Source organism: Megascapheus bottae, chromosome 26 (assembly GCF_031878675.1).
Source record: "Megascapheus bottae isolate mThoBot1 chromosome 26, mThoBot2.hap1, whole genome shotgun sequence".
In the NCBI taxonomy this organism is placed as follows: Eukaryota; Metazoa; Chordata; class Mammalia; order Rodentia; family Geomyidae; genus Megascapheus; species Megascapheus bottae.
Genome location: NC_143534.1, coordinates 13,852,073 through 13,874,532, shown reverse-complemented (window position 1 = coordinate 13,874,532; position 22,460 = coordinate 13,852,073). Strand labels below are relative to the sequence as shown.

At 34.3% G+C, this 22,460-nt stretch overlaps 1 protein-coding gene across 5 annotated transcripts in view; it reads right to left on the bottom strand.

Moving 5' to 3' along the window:
* Positions 1 to 22,460, bottom strand: part of Malrd1 (MAM and LDL receptor class A domain containing 1) — a 361,316-nt gene that overhangs the window by 123,555 nt on the left and 215,301 nt on the right. For all 5 annotated transcript variants that reach the window (XM_090318992.1, XM_090318991.1, XM_090318993.1 and 2 more), the window contains one exon: positions 6,120 to 6,297. In XM_090318992.1, the coding sequence (XP_090175118.1) occupies positions 6,120 to 6,297 (178 nt within the window). The remainder of the gene's footprint in view (positions 1 to 6,119; positions 6,298 to 22,460) is intronic.

Below are 22,460 nucleotides of genomic sequence, written 5' to 3'. Positions count from 1 at the left end.
TTTGCATTAGAAGTTTTTAATTGGCATTACAGTTGGTCCCTAGACCTGTAGGGTCCCAAAAATTGGATTCCATCAACCATGGCCTGAAGATATTTGAAAATAACTTGTGCCTGTATGAACATGTATGGAATTTATTTTCCTGTCATCGATATTACATTATTATAAATAAAGGTGATTTAAAATGTACAGGTGGAAATGCATAAGTTGTAGGTACTATACACAATACATTATTTTACATAAGGCACTACAGCATCTCTGAATTTTCATATCCATGTACGAACTTAGAGTCAATCCACAGTGAAAAATGGTTGATGGATGTAATATTTTCATGTTCTTAAACTCACGCTTACCTTCTTGAACCTTGAGGCCTTCTTGCTAGTACTCAGTACACATATACTGCATATTCCTCTTTGTTTCCCTAGTAATAGAACTTAGTTTTCAATCAAGATATTTTCTACAATTCCTTATAGTTTGGTCAGGCTACTAAATTTCCACCAATTCCTTATCAGCATAATGTGTAACATTTTCAAGGAAACACTTTCAGAAGACAGCTGATATGTGCTCTTCTTTCTTCCTCCATCTTACCACTTCCTGCAAGCTGGAAAGAAGCATCAGTGACTGGAACAAAGCAGTCATCCTGAATTATCATCTCCCCAGAATATTCCACATACACACTCATTCCTTCTATTCTCTCCCTACCATTCTAGTTCAGCTCAAAAAACCTTCCATTGAAATACTCAATTTATCTGGCTCATATCCTTCCTTACTTGTTTATTGGGGCACTACATTAATTTTTGCTGAATGAATGATGTAATTTTCTAAACATTCATTTTCAATGAGCTAATTGTGAATTTGTATTCTGAAATAGATTTTCTTATTACTAGGGTGAGGCCAACCCATGAGGAGATAGATTCCATTGAAAAGATTGATGTTATAGTCATGGAGGCCCAAGAAAATGGGGACATTGCATCATCTAGACAGCTATATTGGGGACAATCTTAGGGTTGGTTGAGACATCAACAGAAGCAGAGGAATTGTGTGAACAGGTACCTATTTTGTTTTCTGAAAAGGGATTTTGAAAGGCTCATTGGGGGTAAGCAGCATGGCACACTGACTAGAAGATGTGGGATGTGGTAACTGGTGACTCATGTCCCAGAATTTGAGAGTTCCATAAAGGTAGTGGTTGGGGTTGAGGGCTCTGGATTGCTAGGTTTGCATTTGAAAAGTGCATTGAAGAACCAAGTACTTACTATTTCCAGGAAATATTATAATATATAAAATAAAAGGCATTGTTAATATAACTTGTAGGTCCAGCTTCCTGTCATTTGCACAGGCAGGATTCCAGCAGGTATTGTGTGTACACCAATCTTAGCTATCTCATTTCAGGGTATATCTAACCCAAAGAGGTCAGTGTGATGATTATGATTGAAAACTATAGCTACATAAAGGCCATCCGCAGCTCCAGGCTCTTGCCTTTGAACTCTGTTCAGTCATGCTTTTTACATAGGTATGCTGAATCGGAAGAAGAGAGGAAGAGAGAGGGAGTCAGGGAAAGACAAAGAGAAAAACACAGACAGACAAGACAGACACAGACAGACAGACCTGAGTCCACCAAAGGGAATAATACAGCTTGACAGAACGAAGCATTGGCACAGAGACAAGATACACAGAAAGAAATGTGGCCTTAAATTCCCTCTGACTTTTCAGCCTCTGGTTTTAATATCTCCCTAAAGCTGCTGTTTGTGATCTTATGTTTCCTGAGTATCCTCGTATCCTTAAATAAACTCTTTAAGTGTAATCCTACTGGCAATTACAGTAGACCTCATTAACAGAGATTTCTGAGGAAAAACACAACAAAACAATTTTAACCTAGTGGAAAGAACTCCAATCCACATTTACTTTCTTTTTCTTAGCTTTTTTTCTGACCTTTTAATCAACAATTGAAAAATCTTCCTTCCCCAGATCTTCTGAGACAACCAACTTTCCAGGCAATTCATGTGATTTCACTTGGCTGACTTCCTTCAAGCATCCATTGTATATACTAAATATCCATCCCTACTCTTAAATGAGATAGTGTGTATCCGATTCTAGTCTAGCCGTGGCACCTACTCTTCCTTCATTGAATACCAGTTTTCTTTTATTGTCTGGATACAAAGAGTACTTTCACAAAATAGTTACATTAAATGATACCTACTGCTCAACAGGAGAATAAGGCCAGTACAACACAGAAGCTATGCTGATTCTCCTGTGGATTTTTCCACTGCAGTGTCTGAGGCACCAAGCCACAGTGGATGGAAACATGGAACAGAGCTCAGTAGGTCACAAGGAGCACAGTCGAATTCCACTTTGCTCCTCCCGCTCTCAATTGATGTCTTGGGGAAATGTTCATTGGTTGCATGATTCTCTCCAGTCTTTGTTTATTTTTCCCATCTCTATAATTCTATAGCCTTAAACATTACTCCATAACTACTCATCATTTTCACTTAGGTCTCATCTCCCCCCCACACTTTTTTTTTGCTTTGTTTTAACATAAAGCCCTCAAGCTCCTCTTTCATTAGCAATTTTGTTTTTATCTCTGTGTTGGTACTGGGGTTTAAATTCATGTCCCTACACTTTTGCTTGCTTTTTTCACTCAAAGCTCTTCTATTTGAGTTACACCTTCATTTCTGACTTTTTGCTTGTTAACTGGTGATAAAGACTGAGGAAGTTTTCTGCCCTGGATGACTTTGAACTGCAGTCTTCAGATCTCAGCCCCTTGACTAAGTATGATTATAAACTCAAAATTATTGAAATTTAAGTGTGCTAGTGTCACTTAATTAGCTAACTGATTAAGTTTGTGCTAGTTCTAGGGCTTGAACTCAGGGTTTGGGCACTATCCCTGAGATTTTTGCTCCATGTTACCTCTATACCACTTAAACTGAAACTCTACTTCTGGCTTTTTGGTAGTTACAAGAGAGAACTGCTCACATCTGAACAGGCATCATTGTCTGAATGATCACTGTAGTGTGACTATGTTACCTATAATTTTAGTGTTTTATCCAAAGCAAATGCTCTATTCTCCTATTATTCAAAATAGGAAGTTTTCAGAGATTTGCTTAGGGGAAACACACACAGTGTGTCTGGGTTGTATCAAAAATAATACACAAGAAAACTATTCTCTACACTGGCTTAACCTTCATATCTAGAGGTTTTATTGAAATTTGTTTCTTTACATGTGGTCTAACTAGATATGATTTTCTTGTGCTCCACATACATTAATTTTGAATATATCTTGTTTAGCTTCCTTAAACACTAATATATATATTGCTATATATTATACATATTGCTATATATTATATATTTTATTAAGACTGTATATATTTATGCAACATTTCTAGGTGGCAATTCTTTAATGGAAAATAAAGATAGATATCCATGACAGTAAAATGGAAATTGTACTGATAGATATTATTCATTTTGAATAGAAATGAATAAAAATTTAGTTCAGTAAAAATGGAAGCACTTACTGTCACAAATACATGTGTAATAGTCTTACTGATCCACGTAATGCATTGAGAAATTCATTATAAGTGAAACAAATTCTAATTAGAAATTACATGAACTGAGGATAATGTTCACATTCAGATTTACAGCTGCCTTCATTTGAACCTGGAGATATTTCAAGGATTATTTAAGCTTTAGTAAAATATCTACTCAAGTAATTATTTTTCCTAATATTATGAATGAACCAAGTCATATAATTGAAGTTGGATCATAATCAAATGTAATCACATCCATTATTATGTTTGATTTATGCTTATGACATAATTAAAATTACATCTTCAAATGTAGACCTTATAGCACTAAAATGCTAATTTTTTCAATCATATTGGAAGAAAAGCAATATCTGATATTTTGTAGGTGTGTAACAAATGGTTTACTCTAATTCAATATTAAAGTATTTAGACTCATCCATGGTTTGGACTTTTTAATTTAAAATAGCCCATTAAATATACAGTAAACTGAGTCATGTAGTTCTTCAGTTCATGAAATGGCACTGGGCCAGCAATAACTATTCTGTAAATTTTATAAGAAGTAAATAATTGGTTGTAAGATAGATGAGCACAATGAGTCTAGGTGCACACAGAGATGAGGTCTTTCCTGCTTTCTGTTTGTCTCAAATTAAACAAGCAGGAAAGGGAAGGCATGTGATTGCTTCAAGTAGAGAGATAAGGGCACCTCTTGGTTCATAGTTTTATTTCGTATTGATTTCAACCATCCCAATGAATAAAGTTCTTTATTCTTATCTTCCAAAGCTAGAACCTGGAATGCTGTGAGCCCTTCGTTGGTAAGAATTCTAGTATTTGTAATACCTACAACTGTTTTAATACAGGTAGATTACTCAATCCCAAAGGTAAGTATACCTCTTTTCCACTGCCTTACGTTGAATAAAACCCCAGAGGATCAACAACATTTGTTTTTATTTATTAACACATTCCTAAGAATAATAAGACATTAGACAGCAACAAATTTACATCCAGTTACAAGGCCAATGTCTACATATATACACAGTGACTATAATAGTTCAAACTGTACACCGTGTTCCTCTATGCCATAGTTAATATATATTAATTAGGGTATGTTAGAGTATACTGCGCTTAGAAAATAACCTACAACTCTCAAAAATTGCTTTATTTTATTTGACCTGTTCATATACAAATCAAGTGACCAAGACAACTTGCTCTATAAACTGACGTAGAGCAGAAAGATGTTGACACATCATCTGGAACTTGGGGTCCTTTCTAATATCCGGCACTAGAGTTGGAGAAATTTATTTCTGATTCTAAAATGAAACAATTCTGTTGCAATGTAGATTTTGCACTAGGCTTTACTTAATGAATTTTTTTATCTTCACATGATTATACAATGGTGCTATAGCCTACTCTGTCCATTTATACATTCAGTGCTTCTTGATCAGCCATCCCTCCCACGGTTCTCCCCTATTCTCTTCCATCTTTTCCACAGGATTCATTTTCTCTTGTTGAAGTATCAGCCACTAAGTATCAGTAAGCCCAAGTCCTATCTCATGAGCTGCACTCCAGCTCATGTAGAGCATGGCAACTCATTTTATGCAACAACATGTAAGGTAGCACTGAAGTACCATTTATCTTTTCTGGAACTAGAGAAAATAAACTTTAACACACTTATTTCTAACAAAGCAGAATTATTTGGAGAAGTATGCCTCATATGAAGAACAGATATATAAAATCTCCAAAAACCAGGGTCACAGTTTTTTGAACTGCTTTGCTGAAATGGTATTTTAATATGAGAGCAACAATAAAATTAAACAGCATTCAGGTTTAGCTCTTCACTCTCAGAGGCTTGTCGCCAAGCAAATGTTTGTAGAAAAACCACAGAAGGCATTATCTTTCATTGGCAGTATATCTCACATAGGACTGTTTTGGAAATCAAATGGAGTAATTCCTCTGAAACAATTTCACAAAGTGTGAAACTGAGCAAATATATTTATAATTATTTTTGACATTTTCTGGGTAGTTTTATAAAGAAAATCTAAGCGTAGCTATGCTCCCCATTTAGAAGCATGATAAAGGACAGTATTTTTCCCCAATTTAGTAGGATGCTCATGCTGGAGTGACAGTTGATCTGAATGAATTTTTCCTTAAATTGAAATGCTGACATCCACAACTCCCTGGTGAAGGTAGTGGGAGATAGACCATCTGGGGAGGTAATTATGTCATTGGATCAGGGTTTGCATTAAAGAATTGAGACCACATTTGTCCATCTACCAGGCAAGACCATATATCATGGTGCTTTCTGTTACCAAGTGAGTCTGCCCAGTGCCTTGATCTTCCATCCCTCACCTCTGAAATACATTTCTATTGTCTTGAAGACACCTGCTTATTGTACGCTCTTACAGGCAGCCCAAACCAACTTAAACAAGAGTGACCTAACATGTAGGTATTCAATTATACAGTTATCCTTTTCAATAATACAGTTATCCTTTTCAATTGATTTCTGTGTATACAAAATAGGTAACATGAGAACATTTTATAAGTGTGTAACAATAAGTAAAATGGCCACATTACAAATGCAAATGGAAATACCTTCTGGAAACTTACCGGTTGTGCAGTTGTGAAATTCAATGTCGTCGATTGCAGCTCCTCCTCCAAGATCCTTTGTCCTGATACCTTGAAATATGACTTCAAAATTCCTTAACTTGCCCAGCAGGATAGAAGCCTTTTGCCAGTGACTACCAGGATTATGCTCCTGCCATACTTCTGACAATCCTTTTTCTGTCTGAAAATTTAAAAAAGTTTACATTATTGAGAAAATGCATGTGATTCTAATAAAGAAAAATCTTATTTTTACAGAAGTTTAGAAAAGTGGAAAAATGCATAAAAAGGGCAAAAAATAGAAATATTGGAACACATAATATTCATGCTAGTCCATCTAGTAAAAATACAGGCATCTGCATCTGCCAAGTTTCCTTATATGTAATACTAGCAAAATTATCATTGAATTTGGTTTTTATTCAGAGGTACTATTATTATAGTATCTTATTCAGTAAAATCCACCCACCCTGGCATCAAACTGCATTCTAGATTTAGGGTGGAATCTGAACAATTTAACAAAGCCCTTTATGTCTCAGATCTGGACATCTCTCCCAACCTTACAAGTATATTCCTCAATTACTGAAGCTGGGCCCTCCTTCCATGAGCTGAAAACTCTGAAATAGGGAAATAGAAAAATAGGCAAAAGAAGAAAAACAGGGAAAAAAGAAAAATCATCTATCCAGTAGACAAAGATACCGTGTAACAGAAGTGAGCATAAAGGAAAAGAGACAATTTCTAAAATCCATTAGATTTCATAATTACATTATTTTGACCTTCAGAGATCATAATGATTATCTGTTGATTCTCTGATAATTATTACCTACAATGGTTATTACAATGATTTAAGTACCAGCTATAATGACTTCCATATAAAATGATTCAAATAAAAAGGAAAAATTCACAAATACCTCTCTGAATATCTAAGGCTCATAAATTTAGCAGTACCATACTGTAAGACACAAAGTGCCTTAGTACAGAACATGATATGCAGGCAGATATTATGATCCTAATGACCAAATACAAAATTAACAGCTACATTAAGCTAAGCAGATAATCCAGGTGAGTATGGAATAAGGTGTAGATTACATATCACTTTTGTGTGTGTTTGTGTGTGATATATGTCTAATCCTAGATGTTTTTATAGCCTATGTATTTACTAATGTAGCTCTTAGATGATTTAGACATTAAACCATCTAAAAACTGGATAATTTAAGAAATTATACACACTGCGAAAAGAGAAAAAAATATAACACTATATTAAATGGTAGCCTTCAAATAATTAGGATTCATTGCTGTTGAATCACTGTGATTCTAGATAAATTTATATTAAGATTTTTTTGTGAAAACTGTTATTAAACTAGTTGAAACTGAGAAGAGCTTTTAGTAGAATAGTACCCGAAAATCAAGCAAGATGACCCAATAGATATAAATCACAGCCATATCATGTAGTATATATATATATATGTATATATATATATATATATGGAGAGAGAGACAGACGGACAGAGACAGAGACACAGAGACAGAGACAGAGAGTATAGGGTAAAGAGCTATCTAAAGTTAGGAATCTAAAGGAGTTACAGATTCATGGTTTCATACTTTGGGGCATTAATGACAAAAAATACACCTCATACTGTTGAGAAAGAAATAGATATATGATCAAGTAGTTCTTTGTCCAGCTACATCTTGGAAGCATAATTCTACAGTAGTTGATTTAAAGTTCACTTTGCAAAATGCTAGCATTTTTTAATTGTAAAGTGATGTGCAGAAGCGTTATCGTTATACAAGTTCTTTTTGAACAGTGTCACTTTGTCCTTTATTTTCCCAGTTTTTTCCCTCCTGACTCCCTTCCCCCACAAGCTGTATAGTTCATTTTCAATTACGTGTCTAATGATAAGTGTCACTGCTGAGTTAGTTCACTCTTTGTGTCATCATTTCTGTGCTTCCCTTTACTCGCACCCAAACAGATAAACTTACATAAAAGAAAAATGAACAGAAATCAAATACAGGGACAAAAGGAGAAAAACAAAGAACATCAAAAAATGTAAAATAAAAAACCTCTTGTTTCCATTTTTTTGGAATTCATTTTGATCAACGACAGCTAGCATTTTACAGATAGAGCTTTCAATATCCTTTCAAAACTCACAAACCGTTACACTTAAAGACTCTTCATGTAAGTTCTGCATTGAAAGAGATGGGTAATTCACACCTAATTAATGAGTTTTGTATCTTTCCTACAACTAAAGAGAGGCTCTTTTTCAAGGTCAATATTTGCTTTTCAGATTTAGAATCAAAGGAATAATTAGTTAAAGTAGAGGAAGATTTGTCCGACACATCGAAATATAGTAGAGGTAGGGATAGTGATAGAATTCTGTCTACATTTATAATCTTCATTAATTTTTATAAACCCATAGTTTATAGAACTACCCATTAATTATGTGAGGCCCTCAAAGTATCCACAATAACATCAAAGGCTATCTGATCCCTTTAGTCATTGAAATATGAACATTTCTCAAATGTTACCAGAAGATTTATAATAAAATTGAGAGACTTGACTCTTCACTGTGAATTTATGTGGTGCAAGAAGAGAATCAAAGCCATCCATGGTATGGAACTGTGTATATTGGGACTAAGAATATAACATGCCTTATCTCTGTAATTTCCAAAGTTTTTGGTCAAATGTGTTGAGGATGATTTATTTACATATATAGACAAAATCCATTTATTTATAAAATTGTACACACGTATTACCAGATACAATATTATGTACCAGAGTTAAAAATACTAAAACACATAGAATCTACCATGTGGAACTAATAATCTAATATAGAATTCCTCAAAATATTTTACTGTAAATTCTTTCATTTAACCTGTCTATATAGTTACATAAGCAGTTCTCAGATTTTTGGACCAATATACTGTTGATTTACTTATTTATGTATATCCTGATTTCAAAGATTTCTAATTGAGGAGTAATCCATGAAGTCATCATTAAGCAAAGATGTAGCTCTATGTTAATGTCAATTTTAAGCTCAAAGCCTCAAGGCAATGAGCATATGAAAAATAATTAGCCATGCTTTGAATTAAAACACATTAATGCAAAAATGATTGCATTACAGAAGATGAATAAACAGTTTCTTCTTATAATTAAGCCTTTTATTCAACTTTGATATCCTGTGTATTATAGATATTGTGCCCTTGCTTTATGTATTGTATATTTGCCTTTTTAAGTGCCTCTGTCTTCATACAACATATAAGTTCTTTTGGTTCATATAAAGAAAATCAGAGAAAAAATACTATGAAGATAAAGCCATTTCAAACTATACAGAAATATTAACATATCATTTATAATCAGTTTCACATTTGAGGTAAAATACATACAATTTCCAAAATAATTAATCAATTCCCAGACCATTTAGTAATACATGTCCTTCTCTGTTGACAACATACTTGTCTTTTTTTCCAGTTTTCATGATGTCAAAATATATTTTTATTGTAATTAATAGAGGTATTACAGTTATATTCATCAGATGGAAGGTGCATTACTTCTCACACGTTGATACCCCTTCTCCATTTCCCTCCCCCCACCTCCTCTCTTCATCTCGTTTTCCCCCCTTCCCTTTCCTATTTCAAATAAACAAACATATATACAATATACCAGATAACAAGGTCAAACACTGTAACAATATGAGATTAACCAAGGGACAACAAAAGAGATAGGAAATAACATAGTACATTAAGAACAACCATCACACATTATGAAACTCTTACTTACATATTTTGAACCTGATTCTAGAGTTTCTAAACCAGACTCTGATTTATTCATCTGTCAACATCATACCTATTAAAATATTGTATTGTTTCCAGAAGAGTTTTGTAGTAACGTTTTTTATATCCTTACTGGAAATCATAACCAAAACTCCTGGACAATAAATAGAATTATATAAAAATCAAAGTATCAATTGAAAAATATAGTAAGAAAGTGGACTACCTAGGGACTTCAGGTCTCATGGGACCTACAGAGAGCAACTTGCTAAGCTCTTTATTCAACTTATGTTTGAAAACAGATATGAAAAACTAGTCACTTGGAAATTCAGACAAGCCCAGATTTCTCTTTCTACCCAACAAATTTGCACACAACAAGATTAGCAAGAAGGAAGGGACTTGGACATGAACTAGTCAAACACAGTCAGATGCCACTGAAAAACCAGCCATGACATGGGCCTTTAATAAGGGCCCCAAGATATGGGACATCCGTGGGACTTTCTCAAATGAAGGAAAACTGAGATAACTTGCCACAGTCTTATCATTTTGAAATACTTAGATAATTCCTTTCTGAAATGGAACTCTCTCTACAGTAAGTAATACTCTCTTTGCTAATTTTTATAACGTGTTGTTTTTCTGTGGTGCTGGGTTCAAACCCTGGGTTATGCACATGCTAAGTGCTGAACTGCAACTCCAGCACCTATAAAATGTTCTTCTTTTCTTTTAAATTTTTTAAAGTATCTTAAAATAGGTGTATAAAGTAGTTGCCATTTAATAAAGCAGTTTCTGAATACAAGGTACTTGTGCCAATGTACAACGTCACCTCTTTCAACTTCCCCTCACATTTCTTAATTGTGTAGGATATATATTGAATTCATGATTGCATTTTCCCCTACTTTTATCTTCATTTGTCTACCAGTTTCCCCTTGGTCCCATGCAAGTCCTTTCAATGACCTGTTTCCTGGTGTTTACTTCACTGAACTTTGACTTTGTAAGGAATTATACTGGTTTTATTCTCCCTTGAATCTCCCATATAATGCAGATGAGGCCATGGAGTTGCCATTCTGACAAAATTATAGTCAGAATGCCTCTTGAATTTCTTTATCATACTCTCTGTACAGAAGAGCTTGCTAAGCCAATAAAAATCCTAACCTGAGATATTCTAGCTGATTTCCTGTGTAGTGATTCATCTGATTTCTACTGTCTTTCACACTACATTTGATTTCTGAAGAAGGAAAAAAAAGTTATATGGTTGAGCAGAGAACAATGGGAAAAAATAAAAATGCAAAGTCCTTAGGAAGCACCTAAGAGGAAGAATAATAAGAAAAGACAGCAAGGTCAAAAGCAAGATGTCAGATATGAATGATTTCATCTGTCCCTTGGCACACTGTCATTTCTGAAGGTTGATGGTCATCAGTGCAAACAGAGGAACAGCCTCTTGTGATGAAACCATTAGACATAAGTCAGTTCATTTGTCTTCCATGAGGGATGAAGAATTATGAAAAAGGAAAGATTAATGTATGTATGTAAAACAACCAGTGTGTAAATAAACAACAAACTTCAAGCTAAAGATTTTTTTCTAAGAGTTTGTCTCTTCCCAAAAGAAAGACTGAATGCATTGCTTACAAAGAATAAGTAAAAATCTTCCAGTAAGTAGTAAGAAAATTCTCTATTTGAAACTTGAGAGGCCATACTATCTGACAGCAGACATAGAATAAAATGTCCAAACATACCACTACTCATAAAGGTAATAGTTTATGTATTTCAAAGAATTTTCTTCCTCAAGTAAGTCAGTTATCACCAAAGGAGAACTTGTGATTTATATATCCTAACAATAGCCAAATAAAATATTCTTTCAACATATGAAATAGAAAGATAAATTGAAATGAGGTATAAAAACATGGAGTGTGTGATTACAGAGTAACTACATCAACCTCAAAAAATAGATAAATCTAGACATTCATTCAAATAAAATGTAAAATAGAAAAATTGTTTGTTAGTTAAATATTGGGACACTAACATGATAAATATATTCATTTCCTATAACTTAACCCACATATTAATCATCAATAGTCAAATTGGTATAAGTTACTCTTCTACTTGTTGCTACAATGTTATAATAATGGTCACAAAATTTAAATTTAATATTCTCAATTAACTCAAAAGAGGCATATTTCATTTGCTTAAAATATTCCAATATACTTTCATAAAAGAAAGGACAAATAAATGAAATTTTATTGGATATGATTCACACACGTTACTTTTATACTCAAGTCTATTAATGTTAGGTATAGTTTATGTTTAATTAAGGGAGCTAGGTGTCAAGGAGGGAAATAAAAACATACAACATTGGGGCTCATAAAAATTATGAACAAAAACCATACATTTGCTACAGTTAATTTTAAATAAACCATTATACTATAGACAAAGAAGATTGCAGTTTGCTGGGCTTATAGGGGAATAAAATTAGAAACTGTGTGAAGTAGAAATATGCTTGGAAACCCGCATCATTTATCATCAAGAGCACCAAGCAAAGGAAAAGAAAATGCAGAGAAAGTCTTCTAGTTTAAAGCTCTGAAGTATGAAAGTGAATATGTTGGATTCCTGGAAGGCCTGAAAAATTGCAAATATCAAAAGTGAGTTGAAGAGTATTGAAATAAAATTAGATATATAGGCAAAGGCCACAATATGGGAATGTTCTTATATGCTACTCATAGCTAATGAGAAATGACCTAAAGTCATTTCATAATAATTTGTATAAAAAGAAAGACCTAGTAATATGATTGTTGAACATAATAGGAAACCTTTACCATTACATTGTAGGATAATGTGTAGGGCTGAGTTTAGAAAATTTGGGCTGCATGCTCTGAAGTTGGGAACCAGGTTCGGTGTACCAAATCTTTTGCATCCTGGGTATACCATATGCTAACTGTGTCATTCAACATGCTAAACCACTGAATGTGGCTTTATGTTCCCAAGTTATAAAATAAAATACTGCAGTGGCAATACTCATTCATAGTCCCTTCTTTCACATCTTCACTGTCACCTGTATTTGAAGCTTTGGCTAAATTTTAGGATGATATAACAGTCGAATGTATCATATCTTATGAACAGTATCAAGCCAGTAGTGATTTATAATAAAACATATGAATAAATCCAAAGTAATGCACATAGCTACTTGTGTGATAAAAAAAAAAGATACACCAAATAGTCTTTTGTCAATTGTGTTATATTTGATGGGAAGTGAATTGTAAGTTAAAAAAATTCCAGAACTTGGAATTTTTGCATAATGGGAATGTGTGACTGTACCCTGCCCCCCACCATGCCACATGGTTAAAATATCATAGTTTGTAGTTTAAGGTGGGAGCACATGAAAAAGTGTTGAGAAATCACATGGACATGGGACACCCTCCTGTGTTCTTGAGATGGCGCTTCTGATGGGAATTGAGCTGAGAGGATGGTAATAAGGAGGAAAGTGACCAGAACAGAGAAAGTAGTGTTAAAAATATGAGATGACATAAGTCTTAGGCACTGGAATTTCATAGTCAAAGAATTCAGCATCAGAGTGATTCCAGGAGAAGAAATGTGTTTTGAGATAGTTGACTAGATTCTGAGATTGAAGAGAACCAAAGAGAAAGTCAAGCAAACATTCACATGCTTTTTATTTATAGAGAAGAAACACCCTTGATGGAATAACCCATCAGACTCCATTTACTAAGTGCAGGTAAGGTCTCTAGAGAATGGCACATCCTCCTGAGAGTCAGTTCCTCCTCTCCTAGAGCTTCCTTCCCCACCAAGGTTTTATAGCTAGAGGAAGGTATATGTGGGTCACACTGCTTTTATTCTATGAACCAGGGGTTGGACCTTGACCCAGAACAGTTGTGCAGAGCTCCTGGACAGGTGAAAAGAGAAAAGCCAAGGGCTTATTAGTTCCTTGTTTGTAGTTCAGTCAGCAAGTTCATCTATGTGGATGAGCATTTGCTTTTCTCAAATCTCTATGCATAGGTATATGCAGTGCACACAGATTCCATAATTCTCCAAGTTTCTCTACCAAGTATAATGTACCAGTGTACAATGTACAGGATGATCCTTGCTGTAAAAATAATGGAAATCAGGCCAGGAGTGTGGCCTATTGCGAGTGCTTGCCTAACCTGCATAAAGCCCTGGGTTTGATTCCTCTGCCCCCAAACACAGAAAACACCCTGAAGTAATTCTGTGGCTCAAGTGTACAGCACTAGCCCAGGTCCTGAATTCAAGCCCCAAGACTAGCAATCAATCAATCAATTAATCAATCAATCAATAGAAAACTTCCTGATTCCATGTGTGTATGCACACTTGTAAGGAAATGGAGATATCTGGGGAAAAAAATCATATTACGTGAAGTAAGCCAGACCCAAAGAAACATAGGCTTCCTGTTTTTTCTCATTTGTAATATTTGTATATCTCTAGGATTCTCCTAGCAGAGGACCACAGTAGCCCAAAAGTTATGTGCATATGGCCATATAGGATGAGGCTAAGCGAAATGAACTCCAGGATATGGAAACAAGAGGTTTATCTTTGTGGTTGTTCTTTTTAATGTAGTGAAGTCATTTCTTTCCTCTTTTTTCTTTTTCATTTTTTTCCTCTTACGGTTTACCTCCTTGTTGTTGCTGTATCTGACTTTGGTACCTGGTATATTGTATATACATATATTGGTTCATTTGAATTAGGGAAGATAAGGGGAAAAACAAGATGATGAAATGAAGGACAAACATCACTCTGACAATCAAATCGAATTAAACAACAAATTATGCTATCATAATAATAGCTGCAGTTGTACATTAATATACTAGGGCTTTAGATAGAGTTGTGTAATACTATTAATAACCCTGAAATTTACCTATTATTGGTTCATCTTATAAATAAGGAAGTTGAAGCACAGGGCAGTTGGGAAATCTGACATACATACCAAGAATTGTCTAGGCCTGTGATGGTGGAAATGGAGCCCTATACTAAAACAGGTCATCTGCAAATGAGTACTTAAGCCTGACTAGGTCAATTACAATATACATTTCTCTTTGAAAAGACAATAGCACTCACTGTCATTTTTTCATTTGGACATTTTAACTGCTGAAATTCTAGGGTTCAAATAACTTTAAAATAAAATTTTGATTTGGTTTAGCCTTTCAATTTACTATGAATATAATTATAAAGTTATAAAAGCCTGGCTTATTAAGGTTAAATGGAACAAAAGAACTGTATTTGTCCCTTAAAGGCATGGACAATAACACTAAGACCCAGATGTTCATGAATATTGAATTGATTATTTATAAATGGTAGGATGCTTTCTAGGAACAAAAGAATCATATGCAAAATGAATAATTATTGCATGTATTTATTCAATTTGTTTTTGTGCTGTTACTGGGCTTGAACTTAGGGCCTCCCATTCCTGCTCACTCAGCTTTTTGGTCATGGCTTATACTCTACCACTTGGGCCATTCTGCTGGTTAACTGGAGATAAGAGTTTCAAGGATTTATCTTCACAGACTGACTTTGAACTGCAATCCTGAGATGTCAGACTCTTGAGATCCCTAGGAGTATGCTCACAATCTATCAAGGTTTGGCTATTTATTTGCACTCTTGTCTCAAGGATAAAAAATGGAAACTCAAGAACATCACAATTCAAATGATCAAATGATAAAACTTATTAAGAAAATAACATAGAAAATGGATTTGAACTTCAAGGGAGTTAGATGGTCTTTTGTAGACATACTCATTAGTTATTTTAAAAAGGTAACAACAAATAAACCAGAAATATAGATCTCATGATCACTGATGAAGGAAAGCAAGAAAGGAAACTGTAAGACATGTTAAGGCCAGACTGAGATATAAAAGAAGCAGGTACAACTCTAAGGACAAAATGGAAAAGATCGATTCTTAAATGTTCATAAAAAGGAATTAGTGTAATTTTTACATTATCGTTTAACAGCTGTTAAGGTCAGACGCTCATGTTCTTGGAAATCCAGTCTTGTACATAAAGAAATGGAGATAATATTTTTAATAATGTGATTGAAAATAAAACTATTATGTTGAAAAGGCAATCCATAAACTGATTTGCACTCAAACATTAGTACTGTTTTGGCAACACGGTCTCTTTCTTTCAATCCTACCTTCATCTTGGTATCACTTTTTCTACTTAAAATAACAAACTTGCCAGGCAGAGGCCCACAATTTACTGGTTCTTAATGTTATTCCCATTGCTAGCTCTCAAGCCAACTCAGGTAAGAATTGTGTGCTTTTGGATTCAGGCCATCTGAAGTCTCAGAGAATAAAATAAAGCAAAACAAAACAAGAAAAATCCAACTAATGTAATTTTTAGGCAAATTTACTTAATACCAAGTATAATTAGAAAAATTTCTAAATATCAAAACAGGTAATATTGCATAGTTTATTTCACAAAAGCAATTGGCTCCTTTCTCTAATCTGTTCATTGCAACCTTGAGAATTACTGTCATTGTGAAAGATTAGTGCTCAACTTCAATGATCCTTTTCATGCAGTCACCTTACTGCCTTCCTACCGTTAACTGTCTCAGCCTCTTTCTATGCTAGACTATTATGTTCTTGGTGAGGATAGTGCTCCTCTAACTACAGAAACCGGAAGCTTCTCTACATCCTTTTATCAGAGGAAGGCAGGTCAAGTGATATGCGGCTGCCATTGCACGGCGTTTCAACTTTGTTAACAGAAAGGCCTTGAGCATGACCACAACCTTCCTCTCATGGCCTTGGTCCCTTGATTTCTCCTGTTCAGCTCTTTCTCTTCTCTTCTTGTATTCTTCTACTCCATTTTATTCTATTCGTCTTAGGTTATACTGTTATGTTTTCTATTTAAGCTACATTCTTCCAGCTGTACTCACAATGACCTGATGTTAGGGTATCTTAAAAGTCCTATATTCTTCCATCAGCAGTGAATATACTTCTTTAAAACATACTAACTCATGGCTCAAGCCATATAGTATAAATCCTGATCACACTGTTTGCTTACAGTATTTCATTGTAGTGTTTTTGTGGGGAGAGAGCCATTTCTGTATCATACACATTTATTTATAAAAACTATTCAACTAGATTAACTCCACCAAGGAGAACAGCAGTGCTGATCACTGCACATGAGAAAACCCGTGCTCTAAAATGGGACAGAAAGAGAACCACAGTTCAGTGCCTTCTCTTGGGGAACACTTGAAGCACACAAAGGATAAAAATGTTTTCATTAATCCAAGCTTTGCATACTTCACTGATATTTCCCACCCAATTACTGAGGCTTCATAAATCCCACATGGAAGAAAAACTAAAAACTCATGAAATAAACTTCAGGGAAAAGTTACAGAAGAAAAATGGAAATCTATCTTAGCAAATTATATAAGCTTGTTCATTATTTTACTGTAAACCGTACATCCCAAGAACTCTATATCTCATCATTAAGTATAAAAAATGCTATTATAGTGTGCTCAGTTTTATTCCAAATTTGTATCTCTGGAGCCAGAAAGCAATTACTGTTCCATGCACAGAAATATGGTGGTAATAATTATCTTCTCTATTCTTAAATCTTCTTCATTTTGTCTAATTAGCCTTCATGATATATTCTCCAAATATAGTTGTTCTTTGAGTTTTAGTCTGTTGTTGCTATGTTTTTTTCTATTTGTGACATTTTCAACATTTAAAAGATATTTATCTTGTTAATATCTTGGTTACCATTTTGTTTGAAACTCGTTTCTTATACACTGATTACTCTTTTGCCAGAAAGGTATTTTATTGATCATAAAATTGCAAAGGTCATTCATGCATAGTGAACAACATCTATTATAATCTATTTTACTAAATATTATTTATGCCAACATGAAGTTAAGAAGCAAAACTGTGGATCAGAAAAAACTGTGGAAGCACTGAGACTTCTCTAAAAGTTAAATGAGTTTTTATTTTCAATTTTTTTCTTGGAAGGAGTGCTGTCTTTCTATACTGTCGTATTTATGGGTCTTCTGGAGGTTTTGTTCGTGGCTGGGATCAATCACTATCCTTTGTTGTGCTATAATTATATTTTTGTTGTATATCAAAAGCAATTGGATACAGATGGGCCCTGTCACATGCTCCTTCTATCCTTCTTCTTGGCACAAATTTGCTAACTTTGGCTCTGATCTTCGAAAACTCTGTACCTAAGCCAGGCCTTCAAACTGTCTTTCAAATCAAGAGCTTTAACCCTGTATGGCCCAAACAAACATCAGTGGCAATAATAGTGTGCCTTTGAAGATGAGAGAAGAGAGAAAGAGGAGACAGTTTAAACCACATCAACATTACTAACATGTATACAATATGTTAACCAGTGTAATAATAATCACTAACAATTCTTATTTGCAATAATAAAATATTTATTGTTCACTTCTACATTTAAATCTTCATAAATCTTAAATCTTAGGACTTTGATATTGTAATGGCTCATATTTATTTTATTATGACCTTTAACCAAGAATTTTAAGTTCCCTCCAAGATTGGTCATTTTTTTAATTACAATAATTCCAAAGAAAATTTGAGTATCAATTGTTATTCTAATTCATGAGTCTATTGTTTCCTCCACACTTCTGCAAACCTAGGATTATGAGGTCAGGGCATAGAATGAGAGAACATCTGAAATTCAGGGTTTAAATCTTGGTTCTCAGTGGCAGAGGCACTGAAACATGCTAACAAGACAAGATAAGAAGAATTATTTGCAGAAATAAAGAGGGCACGAACTCTAATGACAGCTAATAATGGGCCAAGCTTTCTCCCATTAGTTCAAACTCCATGTCCATATGAACTGAAATATTGAATTTTATTTTTTTCAAAGCAAGTAGGAAAATTCTATTCTGCAATTAACAGAGAAATTAAGAGAACTAAGCAAAAGTAAATTAAAATTCAAAAGAGAAAAGGTCGCCTTCAGAAAATTAAAGATATTGGTGTTAATTCATCACTTTCTAGTCATTCGTGGGGATGGTGTTGTGGGCCTTCAATGAGGTTGCTGTCCCTTCTTCTCTCCATTTATTGTTTAACTCTCTATTTCCAGAAATTTCTTTAAGAAAATGTTTTTTTTGCCAGTCCTGGGCTTGAGCTCAGGGTCTGAGCAATGTCCTTGGACTTTCTCAAGGATAGAGCCTCAGCATCTATATATGAGGTACTGAGGAATTGAACCTGGGTCTTTGTGCATGCTAGGCAAGCACTCTACCACTAAGCCAAACTCTCAGCCCAAGAAAATGTATTCTTATATAATACTATTGCTATTCAGATTTGGGGGAAAAGGGCAAAAATCTGTCCCAGTAAAGAGTGTATGTGTCCAGGAGACTCTTACAAGTCAAAATAAAAGGGCTAATAATGTTGATCAGATTTTATCATGACTAATTCTCAAATGTATCAAAGTCAGATCATTTTAGATACACTTTCACACATATGCTTATATTGGACTATTCTCGGTAAATGAATTCAAGAATCAGCCCATTTTTGAATGAGTGGATAATGATATAGGTGCACAGTGAAGTTTTATTCTTCCCTAATGAAAATTATATATACTAATGTATAATATATAGTATACATATGCATATGCTGTGCAAGAGAATGGAATAGAAGATCATCACGTGGAATGAATTAAGCCAGACTCATAAGGTCAATTAAGGAGAAGTATGTTTTCTCTCACTTGTGAAATTAAGTAGCAAAAAATAAATGTAAAGGGAAAGGAGACACTACTGGAGATATGAATGGAAAAGAGAAGGTATGAAGAAAAAAGAGGGTAAATGTAATAAAAGGCTTAAAATGGTCAAAGTGATTACATTCATGTAAGAAAATGTCACAGTGGCTGGAAGTTTGGTCCAGTGGTAAAGTGCTTGCCTAGCATGCACAAAGACCTGGGTTCGATTCCTCAGTACCACATATATAGAAAAAGCCAGAAATGGTGCCATGGCTCAAGTGGTAGAGCACTAACCTTGAGAAAGCCCAAGGACAGTGCTCAGGCGAGTTCAAGGTCCAGGACTGGCAAAAAAAAAGAGAGAGGAAAAAAAAAGGAAAGGAAAGGAAAGAAAAAAATGTCACAATTGAACCTAATACTTATATGTGCTATTTTGCCAAAGGAAAATAAAGCTAGTCCATATCTTATCTGGTTAAACCATGATATAATGGTTTAGAACCTGTTCATAAATCTCAAATGACTATCCCTTGTTAATTGTATTGACAAGTTTAAAAGGAAACTATACCCACAATTCTCATTGTGATTTCACAACTTAGATGCCAATCAAGCAGTCACAGGATTGCTCTTACTTATGAAGATATCTTTTATTTTTCCATGTACTTGGGAAGAACAAATGATGTGATACATGAGTTCATGTTTGAATTTTGTTTATTTTTTTCATTCCTAAGAGAAGAGGCATTCAATTCATGGATCAGTTCGGTAAAGGTTTTGTCATGCCTAAGTTTTATGAGGAAGGAAAGTTCAGTGCCTTCTAAGAACTCAGCATGTATTGGGAAAGATAGCCATCAAATTCCATACTGTCCTATAATGTCAGTATAAAAACAATGCAAAAGCTTCTTCTGTAGGCTTCAGCATTTCAGAGAAGTGGTAATATTAAATTGGTTTTGAAAAGTAATTTTTTCTATTTGAAAGAAGACTATTCTAAAACAACCATGCAGATAACCATGAAAATAGAAAAGAACATTCATGATGTAAAAGAAAATATGAGAATAGAAAAAGGTTGTTCAAATACAGATCACTTTCAGATAATTTGGGAGACAAATTGCTCTGTGGTAAGGTGCACATAATTTAACTGGCACACTATTGTCCTGTCTATCTGACCTAGTACAAAAGACAAAAGAAAAAGAAAAGATCCAGTAAAGTATTCACAGATTATAATATCAGTCTCTTCTGGAAATTAGTCCAATTAGTTGACAGCTAATTAGCATTTTCTCACAGTCATCTACAATTTTGTTTAAAGCCAGAAACAATTCATAAAACTCTAGTTTTTTCTTTAAGAAACAACTTTATACCAAGCCCTATGATTCTTTATGGTTAGAATTCATCTATAAGAGAAAAAAGAACAGAAAAATACTACAGTGGGGGGGGTTGGCTGTTGCTTTTTAAAAATGATTGCTTAGAGAAATTGAGTGTACTTTTTCTATGGGCAGTATCATATTGTCAACTTTTTCATTTCCTACACTTTCTGCAGTTTTCCTATTTTTATATGAAATTGTTCTGCTCGCTTGTTGTTTTGTTTTGGGAGTCAACGTCTCCTGGAGTATCTCATTCTTTCCATTCACTTTTTTATTACTATACAAATAAAAATTTCCTAATAATTGACATCCAAAAAGAAATCTAAAATAAAAGCTTACTTTCCTCAACTAACTCATTTTCAATTAGTTTTCACTATTTCTAATGTACATTTCAAAATTAACTTATTTGGTCTGCTTTAATTATATTTTTGGTAATTCAACAAAAGGTGTTTTATGTACTTATATTAATTCCAAATTATGCTTTGGTTTAAACAGGGACTTCTGGGCTTGTTGGTGAAATAAATTATGATTTTGTAACATTTTTTTCTACAGAAAAACAAGTGTTCCCAGTTCCACCCAGCTGATTTGCAAATGATCTTATGGAAATTATGTCATTTGCAAAGACTAATACCTCCCTAAAAATAACTACCAAATGTTCATTTCCAAATGCATCATTGTCTTAGATACTGATGTACAACTGGATTGAGTTTTATAAATACTACAAATTATAAGAGAATCTAAAATCCCATAGCTTCCCTCCTCTAAAATAGGTTTATCACCCTTTCTGATTTTTTTTTTTTTGGTCCTTGGACAAACACAGGGCCTAGGTGCTCTTCCTAAGCTTTTCAGCTCAAGGCTAGTGCTCTACCACTTTGAGCCACAGCATCACTTCCAGTTTTCTGATGGTTAATTGGAGATAAGAGTATCATGGAGGGGTCAGGAGTTTGGCCAAGTAGTAGAGTGCTTACCTAGCATGCATGAAGACCCCGGTTCAATTCCTGGGTACCACATACATGGAAAAAACTCAAATGGTAGAGCTCTTGCCTTGAGAAAACCAAATGACAGTGCTCAGGCCCTGAGTTCAAGCCCCAGGACTTTAGGGGATAAAAAAAGAGTATCATAGACTTTAATGCCCAGGCTGGCTTTGAGCCATGATCCTCAAATCTCAGCCTCCTGAGTAGTTAGGATTACAGGCTTGAACCACAGGCACCTATGTCTTTCTGACTTCTTTCTTCTCCAAACTTATTTAATCACTCAAATTAGAAACTTGGCATTATGATTCTCTTTATCTGGCTTCCCGTTTTCAGGTTAGAAAACCTTTATTTAAGAATATTTGTGCTCATAGTTTAACTACTACTTAAGTGCTCATTGAAAATTATTTTGGGCAGTGAAAAGCATATTTCAATGAACTCTGCTCCTTCTCTTCCTGTGATACCATTAGAGTGACCTGAACTCTGTAAGAAAAAAAATTACATAATGTAGCGATGTGTTTCACTTTCTCTATAAAACATAACGTTGGATTTACATAACAATGGATATTAATTTGAC